Source organism: Etheostoma cragini, chromosome 5 (genome assembly GCF_013103735.1).
Source record: "Etheostoma cragini isolate CJK2018 chromosome 5, CSU_Ecrag_1.0, whole genome shotgun sequence".
Taxonomy (NCBI): Eukaryota; Metazoa; Chordata; class Actinopteri; order Perciformes; family Percidae; genus Etheostoma; species Etheostoma cragini.
The window spans coordinates 2,983,219-2,994,327 of NC_048411.1; the positions used below are offsets into that span (position 1 = coordinate 2,983,219).

General features: G+C 43.8%; 1 protein-coding gene across 4 annotated transcripts; it reads left to right on the forward strand.

Moving 5' to 3' along the window:
- Positions 1-739: 739 nt before the first annotated feature.
- Positions 740-9,858, forward strand: LOC117945289 (rab-like protein 6). Of its 4 annotated transcripts, XM_034872697.1 has the most exons (18): positions 740-919; positions 1,750-2,131; positions 2,260-2,394; positions 2,511-2,525; positions 2,738-2,785; positions 2,987-3,016; positions 3,433-3,485; positions 3,608-3,696; positions 5,039-5,179; positions 5,480-5,585; positions 5,729-5,832; positions 5,948-6,339; positions 6,973-7,120; positions 7,293-7,496; positions 8,364-8,601; positions 8,763-8,949; positions 9,288-9,346; positions 9,436-9,858. In XM_034872697.1, exons 2-18 carry the CDS (start codon positions 2,002-2,004, stop codon positions 9,619-9,621), a joined length of 2,265 nt encoding a protein of 754 aa, XP_034728588.1. In that variant the 5' UTR covers positions 740-919; positions 1,750-2,001; the 3' UTR covers positions 9,622-9,858. The 4 variants fall into 4 exon arrangements, with proteins under 4 accessions (XP_034728588.1, XP_034728590.1, XP_034728589.1 ...); XM_034872699.1 differs by lacking the exon at positions 2,987-3,016; XM_034872698.1 differs by lacking the exon at positions 2,511-2,525 and having other exon boundaries at positions 9,436-9,857.
- Positions 9,859-11,109: the final 1,251 nt, after the last annotated feature.

The following is an 11,109-nucleotide window of genomic DNA, read 5'->3' on the forward strand; positions in this document are numbered from 1 at the left end:
ACTCTTTAAACCTTAAATGTATTGTATGCTTCTATGATCAGTCGGAAATGGCTCTCTTTAATATTTCCCAACCCAACTCCCTACTGACTGAGATACTACAACCTTTACCACCAGTAAAGCAATTTTCTATACATTTTGTATCCACAAGCAGAAATTCTCTAACTTAATTCTTAATCTTTTTTACCTTTTCTCATAGAACTAAAATCTCTACTCAAATCATCTTGGATTGTTAAGCAACAACGACCAAAAGCAACTAGAACTTTTTCCCTGAAACCTCTGACTAAATATTATTTAATGTTGACTTGTACCTCTTTTTTATACATTTTTTGTATGAAATGCTTTTTCTTTTGTATTTTTCGTTTTTATATCTGTATTTGTAAGAATTAGTGTTGAGGTTAATGTGCTATTGTTGTTTACCTGATTCTTTGTAAGATTTTTAGGATGTGCAGAATCAGTCATCTTGTAGAGAAGGGGATCTTTTGCTCACATGTTTCTAAAGAAACTTGATGCTAAATATTGTTTATTTTTTATGCAGATATCCAAGCCACTCTAAGTGTGAACAAATACAGGGGACTTGCCCTGTAAGGTAACATTTGACTACGTACTGATATTAGTTTTTATAAATAAAAGTCACTACATAAACATAAACGTATGTGTGTACTCACGACAAAACACAAGCTTTATTTTGAAAGTTCCAAAGGAAGTTGTTCGTGTGTGTCGCACTCTTGACGCCGCTGCTCCTTGACGTTGCCCCTTGACGTTGCTCCGCTGTGCTGTAGCGGACGTAGACTGTGAAGGTAGCTCGTCTCTTTGCGAAGGAATGTCGCTGCTGCACCAGTGTCTCTGTTGGGATGGAGCACTGACAGACGCTTTGGGACAAACATGTCGGGACTGCACTCTCTTATCTTATTAAATAACCGTGAGTATGTGTAGCGGCTGGCTGTCAGCTTAAAGAAAACATTCAGTCTAGCTAGTTGCCATTTAATGGGGAGGGGGGGAAGCTAAGCTAGCTGTTGTCGACTGGATAGCTAAGGATAGTGTTACCTTTCAGCCAGGGTAGGTTACAAACGGCGGGCCTCCTCACCACTGTTTGAACCCTTGCATACCCATTAGAGTATATGACTTTTATATGTTAAGCACAATTGCGTAACCAACCTAGAAAGCCCCGTTTTTAGTGCTAACAGCCTAGGTAGCTAATGCTACTGAGTCACTGTGATGTTATTTAACGTTCCGGACAGTATTGAGATGAACAAAGACCCCCTCCTCCCCTCTGCACGGATGACACATCCGCACAGCCACAGGGGAATGAGACTGGGACAGCAGCTCCTTTTAGGACTTCATAAGGACACCATGGGGTAGCTGTAAGGCCTCAGTTATGTAGCACTAATATTTCTCTTATGTTATAATGTAACACCTCCTGGGACACTGGGACAGTTCCTTACAGGGAATAGCCAGGATTCCTGCACAAAGCCCCAAAACACTGATGGACAATTAGGACAGGACATATTTTACAGAGGGCTTCAGTAGGAGGTTCCTTAGCAAAAATACATTCAAGTAGACAGTGTAATCATGAGGAATATTAACAGGATTGTACAGTGACTTGGAGCAGCTGCAAAGCCCTAGTAATGTATTATTAATATTTCTCTTATAATTCACTAATTGTTTTGGCTCTGATACAATAAAACATCAATCATTCCAATTTCCAATCGTAACGTCTGTATTTCTGTTTGTTTTTTTGTTTTTTTACAGATGATGCTCAAGACAACACAGTAGGTACCTCCACCTGTGACCGGCAGCCAAGAACATCTAGTCAGATTTAATTAACAGTGCCGCTGCTGAATAAATTAAAATTATTAATTTGGCTTTACATTTGCTTTTAAGCATGGAGCCTTAATTTCCGTCAGGACACACGGTTACACTTTTCCTTGAGTTGTTGTGTGAAAAGTTGAGTTCCTGTGCACCACCACGTGTTACTGAGCAAGCTTGTGAAGCCTCGTCAGGATGTTTTCAGCGCTTAAGAAGCTGGTGGGGTCCGAGCCAGGGCAGCTCAGGGACAAGAACATTCCGGCTGGCTTGCAGTCGATGAACCAAAGTTTGCAGAGACGCTTCGCCAAAGGAGTCCAGTATAATAGTAAGTGATGCAGCCAATTCGGTGAACAGGCATCTGCAGTCAAAATGTCTGTATAAAAGTTGAAATGTAGCTTCTTAGTTGAATTATTGAAGTGCCAAAATTATTGTGCAATCTCTTTGCCATCCAAGTGAAAATAGTCATCCGGGGAGATAGAAACACTGGGAAGAGTACTTTATGGCATCGACTGCAAGGCAAGAAGTTTGTGGAGGAGTATCTACCCACTCAGGAGATCCAAGCCACAAGTATCCATTGGAACTACAAAAGTAAGTCATTGCCACTCATGTCATCTCTGAACATTACAGCTTATTTGATTTTTTTCATGTTAGTATTTTGGTGAATATTTGACATCTGCTGTTTGTGCCTGGGTGATTTATTTCAGTGGCTCCATACCAAGGTAAAACAGACTGTGTCTTCAGATGTAGCTTCAGCTAACCAAGTTTTAGAGTAGGTTTACTGTGTTCGTGTTAGTCATCCCATACCAAGCACACCTTTACCAGCCCTGCTTCTTCAGGTGTTTTCAGTTCTCAACAGCCTGCACAATTGAAACGTTTCCCTCTGTGGCCCATGAACATGAACACTGAAAACGCCCTTTCTTTTCCTCCCCAGCTACTGATGATGTGGTGAAGGTAGAGGTGTGGGACGTGGTAGACAAAGGTGAGTTTTGACACACGTGTCCATTAAAGAAGCAGACTTTCCACTCAGGCTCTATGAAGCTATACTGTACCTTCTTCTGTCTATTGCTGTCAACCTGCTACAGTATTTCATGATGACAAATACACGCATGGTAGCTTGTTTGTTTTTTCTGTCCTCACTGTTGATGTTGTCTTTTTTGAACCTCTCTTGCACTCATCTCAGGCCAAAAATATCCTCTTCCCGAAGGTGTAGGTGAGCGCCACTATAGTGTGTAGAAATTGAGCTAGCTTGCTTGTGTGCTGTGGGTTTGTCCCGTCTCGTTTCACTCTTATCTGAATGTCAATATTCTCAAGGTTTGACTGTTCCCAGGTTTGCTGTGTGGCTCCATTTCTGAGTTTGGCTGAGTTTGTCTGCTTTTCTGTATAGCTAGAGCCTGAGCTGAGCGTCTGCACCGCGTGAACCTTGACTTAAATCCAGCACTGTGTATTTAAAACATAGTGTGTGTTAAAATTAGGCTGGAAGATGTTTTTCCTTAAGAAAAGCGGCTGTGCTCTCTGCTTGTTTTACTCAACATAATCTAACATAAAGCAACAAACTAAGGTTGTAATATTTGTTTGTTTTTTCAGCCCGCCTAAACTTGTGATTTTTTCTTTTCTTCTTGCTTTCAGGCAAAGGCAAAAGACGGGGAGAGAATTTGAAACTGGAGAATGAGCCCCAAGAGGTGATTATCACATGATTGTCATGTGTTTTGGAAAGGCATGGGTCATTGAAAGTATGTGGGTCAGTGATGGAGCAGGCCAGAGGAAGAGGTTTTAATACATGTGTCTAATATGTGTGTTGTAGTCCGATGAGGTGGCCCTGGATGCAGAGTTTCTGGACGTGTACAAGAACTGTAATGGAGTCATCATGATGTTTGACATTACCAAGCAGTGGTAAGAGTCGTCTGTCTGACTTGTTGTCCTGATACGGAGCTCTGATGCTACAATATGCATGGGCAGATTAGGTTTCAGCCGAGAGCTTCTACGGCTGGATTTTGTTCAGCTTCAAAGGCAAAAACCTCACAGACATTTTAACACGGCTATTTTAGACATCATATCTGAGGGAATAAATTAAGATTACATTTTTTTTAAATACCAGAATATATACAAAAGGGACATGATGCATCAATAGGTATTTACAGTAAATGTTGTTGTGCCATGGTGACAGGAGACAACACACGGGAAGCAAATACCTTTACAAAGAAAACATGCGATGTAAATCACAAGAGTAAAATAATTACTTTACGAATCAAATGAACTGTTTCCTAATTCAGACCCATACACACACTAGTACAGCAGTCTAATAGGTTTCCCCTGTTGTTAGTTTCAATTTGCGCAAAATAACATGAAGCTACTCTAAAATATTGTTTTATGACCAAATTGCACAGTTTGGGGTTTAGTGAGTGATTACATGCCAGGAGTGGGTCTAGATACACATCGTTTGCAGATGTCTAACCGTAACTGCATATATTGCTGCTGTCACCTTCAAGAGATTGGTTCACTGTCAGACAGGCTGAGATTTGTGCTTCTACTTGTCCTTCATGGGGAAAAGAGAGAATTAGTTGGGTGTCATAATGTTGAGTCAGACTAAAGTACAGAGTGTGTGTGTGTGTGTGTGTGTGTGTGTGTGTGTGTGTGTGTGTGTGTGTGTGTGTGTGTGTGTGTGTGTGTGTGTGTGTGTGTGTGTGTGTGTGTGTGTGTGTGTGTGTGTGTGTGTGTGTGTGTGTGTGTGTGTGTGTGTGTGTGTGTGTGTGTGTGTGTGTGTGTGTGTGTGTGTGTGTGTGTGTGTTACTGGTGATGAAGGAACTTCATAGTTAACTCAATATTAATCACACATTTTGTATCTGTTGTAAATGTACAAAAGAAACGTTGTAAATTTAAATGGGCTTTTCTAGTCTCAACAACTACTTAAAGAGCTTTAGTACAGGAAGCATTCACCCACAATGTATACTCCATTGTGGTGGGTGGCAGTAGCTTGGTCAGTAGGGAGTTCAAGTCCCCGTATGGACCAGAAGTATGGTGGTGGACTGGTAGCTGGAGAGGGGCCAGTCCCCCCCCTGCTAAAATTACTTAAGAGAGCCAAGGTGCTCTTGAGCAAAGCACAGAACCCCAAATTGCTTGGGGCGCCTTTCCGAAGTATTTAAAGGTTTCTCATGTGTACCTGAGAGACTGGTTTGAATACGTACTGACTGATACTGTACCAATCAGTGTTGTGTTGTGATTTTGTCAATTGCAGGACTTTTAGCTACATCCTGAGGGAACTGCCCAAAGTACCCACCCATGTGCCGGTGTGTGTGTTGGGGAACCACAGGGACATGGGCGAGCATCGTGTCATCCTCCCTGACGATATAAGAGACCTGATTGCTGGACTGAACAGGTAGAGATCAACCCTTGGCTAAATGGTAGTGATGGGTGGATGATGCTCTTGGGCTATAAATGCAGCAAAAACAGTCATAAAAGTTCAAAAAGCCTGCTTGGTATTATTAATTATGTAAGTTATTCAGGAATATGTTCTAATAAAATAACAAATCCATGTCCAAAAAGCCTGCATTTAATTAATGCAGCTATAACATGTTTATAATCTTGACCTTATTATATTTAAACGGATTACTGTCAAATATACTGCATGTGTTAGAAACTGTTGTGAAGGACAACCAGTATTACTTGTGTTTTACAGACCAATGGGAGCATCTTACATCCACTATGCCGAGTCCTCAATGAAGAATGGCTTTGGCTTGAAATATCTGCACAGGTTTTTCAACATCCCCTTCCTGCAGCTACAGGTTCTTTTTTACTTTGTGATAATTGGTGTCATAAATATTTAGTTTGTCCGTTCTGTAATTTTTGTTCATGTTTTGCACAGCGTGTATATGAAGAAGGGTTAATCTGAGATTGAGTAATGCTGTGTCTGCGTGTGTCTGTGTAGAGGGAGACCCTCCTGAGACAGCTGGAGACAAACCAGCTGGACATGGACGCCACCCTGGAGGAGCTCTCTGTGCAGCAGGAGACTGAAGATCAGAACTATGAGATGTACTGTCTGCTTTGTTTCTCTCTCTGTTAGTGCACTGTTGTAAAGAGCCCCTAGACGGGGATTGGTTGCAGGTGAATTGTAGTTTATTAACCAGCCCTGTTGTGATTCCTGCAGTTTCCTGGAGAACCTTGAGTCTCGCAGTAAGGGCTATGGCTCTCCTGGTCCAGCTAACGGTCAGAGTCCCTCTTCTGGCTCCCAGTCCCCCATCATCCCTCCCAGTGGGGCCTCCACAGGCAGCTCCAGCCCCAGCACCCCTCAGCTCCCAATGCCCTCCCAGATGCTCCCACAGTCACCGTCTGTGTCCATCTCCTCCGCTCCACCTCCGCCTCCGCCGACAGTGGCTAGCAGGGCAGCTTCACCCGCTGTTGAGACAAAGCCATCGGCCCAGTCACCCGAACACGTACAGGCCTCGGCTGCATCTGGAACGCTGGGCCCCCAGAAACGTGGCTTCATGTCCCGCTGGTTCGGTTCAACTCCTGCCTCTGAGGCCCCTGCTTCTGCACCAGGTGAGTCTCTTTGACACATTATTGAAGCAGTATAAGACTCTGCATCAGTCCACATGTTAACTCCTCTGTAGGTGTGTGCACATTGTAGCAACCATAGATGATACTCACATCCTCACTCTGAAACTGCATCTTATACTCTGGACAAGTCTATAGGAAGCACATCAGAAAGGTTCTAGAAGGCTAACGCAAATCATGTTATCCATGAACTAATCTGTACAGTGCTGATTATTTGGAGCAGTATACACTTAAAACATTGCTGTGTCTTTAATTTGAAATTAATTGTTTCATCGTGCAGCAGAGAGGACTTAGATTTTTATGAAAAAAATTGGTTTTGTCTAGATTAACTGAAATGTTTAATATAATCTGATGAATTAAAGAAGCTGTTGATGCTTGGCTGACAGACATGAACAAACAACAATAAGATGTAGCTTCTAAAGCAGTTGGCCAAACGCAATTATTTGTTACTTGATGAAAATTGTTAAAGTAAACAATGTTTTTGAGATCACCTTTTTATATGAATTATTCAGCCATAAGTAAACCTGACCAAAGGACTGGCTGGTGAAGTGGGTTTGTCACTGTTTCATTTGATTTGAATAAAGTTATCACATAACTTGGGCTGTATGTTCTACCCAGACGAGCCGCCTGCATCAGGGTTTCCTGCTAAGGTTCAGAGTGTGGACGATTTCATGCCTGATGAGAGACTGGATAAAAGCTTTCTGGAGGACAGCCTGCCCCCCCGGACCAAGCCGTCTCAGCATGCAGTGGCTATGGACAGCGACAGGTCAGAGCTTTAACAATCCGGTCTTACATTAGACCTTGTTTACATTAACTTTGAAATCAACCTTAACCGATCTGTTAAACCAAGCTTTGTTTAACCAGCCCCACACTACAGCAGGCGCTCTTTTAATGAGTGAAGGTAAAAAGAGCTCTGTCCTGTCCTTTCTCTGTCCCAGTGATGGGGAGAGCCGAGGAAACCCAATGGTGTCTGGTTTCCAGGACGGGCTGGATCCTGATGACACGGAGCCCAGTCTCCCCCAGCCCAGGACCCTGCCCCTCAGTAAAGACCTCACTCTGACCAGTGATGAGGACGAGGTGGGCCAAGCAGCCCCCGCCATCAAACAGGACCAAGACCTGGACAGTGAGCCCGAGCTCAAAGCGTAAGTTCTTATATGAATCTATTGTAATACTGTATGGGTTGAGGTACAGAGTGAATGTGGGTCTGTCATAGGAAGCCAAAGTAAAAGTTAACCAACCAGGGCATTGCCATTAACTAGCAACATCAACTCTAACAACCACAAGGCAATAGATTATTTTGCTTCTCTGTTCATTTTCAATCCGTACTGTCATGTAGAATTGTAAAACATTTTGACAGGAAGCAACATGTATGGTGGGTGCAGATTGGTTGCTAAGCAGTTAGCTAAGCAGCTAAGACCATGTGGACCATCACCAAAAGGCGCCCGGATGGGTCAGTTGGTAGAGCAGGCGCCCATATATAGAGGTTTACTCGTTGACGCAGCGACTCTGACCTACGTCCTGTATGACATTCTTCCCGTCCCTCTCCCCTTTCATGTCTTCAGCTGTCCTGTCAGTAAAGGCCTAAAAAGGCTCAAAAGATAATCGTAAAAGACCCAAATTGCTGATTTCACCAATACATTGGTTCTGCATGTAAAAGGAACATTGAAAATGTTAATGTCTTTAATGATTCCCCCAATATCAGAAAAGGAATGAAACCCTGTAGTGGGTTTACAGGGTTTAGTGGGTTCCTTGGCCCCCTGCAGTGCCTTGACAGCAAGCAAAGAGTGTCGCAAGACTTGTTCATTTGTATATTCTACTGTGCGTTTTTTATCGAGTCTGACTTGATGTTAGATGTAGCTATGATGGCTGCTGACTTCCTGTGGTTTCTTCACTGCTGCTACAGTGACTTCACAATGAGTGAACAGATAAGAAACAAAGTTAGCAAGTGAAGAATGTAAAAGACACTGGTGTATATGGAATACAAATATGTTCCATATTCTGCGGTTTAGGCCTGTGATCCACATCACCAAACCAAAGGTGGCCCCTAAAGGCCCGAGCATCTCCCTGACTCTGACTCCAGCTGCAGAGCAGCCGCCCCAACACCCGGCCAGGAAGAAGGGAGTGGCAGCCAGAGCCGAGGAGTCTGACTCGGAGCCCGAGGCCCCGGTGGCCCAGCAGATGCTCTCCTTTGTCATGGATGATCCCGACTTTGAGTCTGAAGCATCAGACACGCCAAAAATAATAAAGGTAACGTGGAACACACCTGCCGTCACAGCAGACTCACTCTGCAGGAAGTTTTCAGTGTAACAGTTGAGTCATTCACTCGAATCCACGGTATGATAGCAAGTCTTATTTCTGTATGCCATTTTAGTGAGAGCGTTCAGTTTTGGGTCTCCCTCTTTTCCCAGGAGACATTTCCAGTCCGAGACGAGCTTCTGTCCGACCTCTCTGATGACAACCTGCAGTTAGACAATGTGGCAGAGCCTCTGAAGCCCACTATGATCTCCTTCAAACACAAGGACGATACCGACCTGTTTGGCCTGGGCTTCAAAGAAGAGGCTCCCGCAGCCAAGGACAGCAGCGAGGACCAGGAAGGCAGGTCCACACACGTCTGTCCACCCATTTAGAATAGCACTTCCTTAACTGCATGCCCCAAAGTACAAGACAGCATCCCGCTCCTCTAGGGTAGGGTATGGTTTGGGTTTTTTCTGATACCAGTGCGAAAACGATGCTTTTAAAACAGGGCCGGTGCCTAAACCTCGCCTGAACCAAAAAAGAAATTAAAAAAAATATATATATATATATATATATATATTTATAATGTATATAGCCTAGAAAAAAAGAAAGGCGCAAAGAAATTCAAGAATGGCTTGTTTATTGCTAAGGCCATATGGTCATATGGTAATTCCTGTATGTATCTGCTCCTCCTTCAGGGAAAGAAAGCAAACACTCCTCCAAAGAGAAGAAGAAAAAGAAGAAGAAAAGCAAAGAGGTAAAGCTGTTGTTGTTCCTATTACCTAATACTAAAGAGTAATAAAGACAGCAATATTACTACAATAAATGGCGTCCTTTCTTTTTCAGGAGGATGAGAAGAACAAGAAGAAACACAAACACAAGAAAAAGGAAAAAGACGACGATGCAACAGGAGATGAGAAAAAGAAGAAGAAATCCCGGACCAAGAAAACCGAGGTGGACGAGTTGGAGGACTTTCTGGGCGGAGGAGCAGGCTCGATCAAAAGAGATGACGGCGATTACGAAGAACTATAAGCGCTCCTGTTCCATCGGGAACGGAAGCATAAAGCATCTCCAAGCCATACACACAGCCCCTGACCCAGCCAGGTAACTCCTTCTGGTACCTGTCCTTCTGACTGACTCCACATCTGCACTACTGCTGTCACTTCCATTCCAGCCAATAGGAAACAGCCACGAGACGCCCCATGAACTGTACTGAGTCGTGACATTAAAATCTGATGAATGGCTATTGAATAAGTTGGCTTAATATTTCCCACTCTGAATCAGCGGCTGTAAATAGAGTTCCCATGGTGTGTGGTTGGTGTACTAATGGAGAGCATGCTTACAGTGACCACTGACTGTCTTCTTTCTTTGTCTTTCTTTCTACTTGTTGGCTTCAGTGGTTAACTGCACATGTAGTCTTGTGTCTCTACATAAAAATACTGATCAATCATTCACAGTGAATTGATTTAAGAACTCCTAAACGACTTCCCCTTCTTTGCTTCGTTTTGGCCTCCCGTCCACACTTAGCCTTGCCTTCGCCGTGTTTCACGGCGGAGCAGGGAAACGATGATCTAATGCTTTCTGGAATTTCAAGTGTCCATATAGAGCTGATCACATACTCCACAGTTTGTCATTAACTGGCCTGGCTCAACGGATCTGCATTGCTGAGATAATGAGATGAGATGAGAGACACGATTGGATGTCCCTCCCATTTCGCTACCTCTGCTAACAGGGCTTGGCGCCACCCAGGACAGCTTTGTTCAAAGAAAAACCTACAAGTCAGTGCTATTTCCCCCCCCCCCCCCCTAATCCCAGGATAGGCAGGCCATGTCTGGCTGTGTCAGCTTAGTCATTAACCTGTATGAATGTTGGTTTTGTCCTAAACAGAGATTTAACCAACTGAGACTCAGCAGACTCAGCAGAGTGAGCGGGCTACATCTGTCTCGCCAGATGTGGACCGAGGCAGTTTGAGAGAACAGGGAAGATTAGACCCCCATATAATTATTTGACCCCCAATTAGCATTGGGCTCAAAAGTTGCACTTTGAATCCCTCGTTGTGTCAGCATCTGGGATGCTTCGCAACGTCCTGATCAAACAACTTGGATAATGTTAACCATCATGTACACACTCAACTTCTTTCTACTGACTGGGAAGAAAAAAGACATATTGATCATGAACAATTCCAGGTTCAGGTTTTTTTTTTTTAATATTTAATGCAAGGTGAGGCAGAGAGTGGAGAAGACCTGGAGCAAAGCCTCTCCAGGTTCCCTTTCACAGTCATGTGGGCTGTCGTCTGCCAAGTCTCAGCACCCGCGTACGGCTCCGATGTCCTAATGTGACCGTGAGCATCTTGAAGGCAGCTTCAGTGTCACAAGAATTGGAATGTGTGCACGTTAGCCGGCTTAGTGTGGACATCGGCAACATGATTTTCAGATTTCTTCCACTGGTTAAACCAGCTGGTACACGTCCCCCGACCCCCCCCAACAGATCACTCACTGGCCCTTTCTGTGCGTCTCCCTG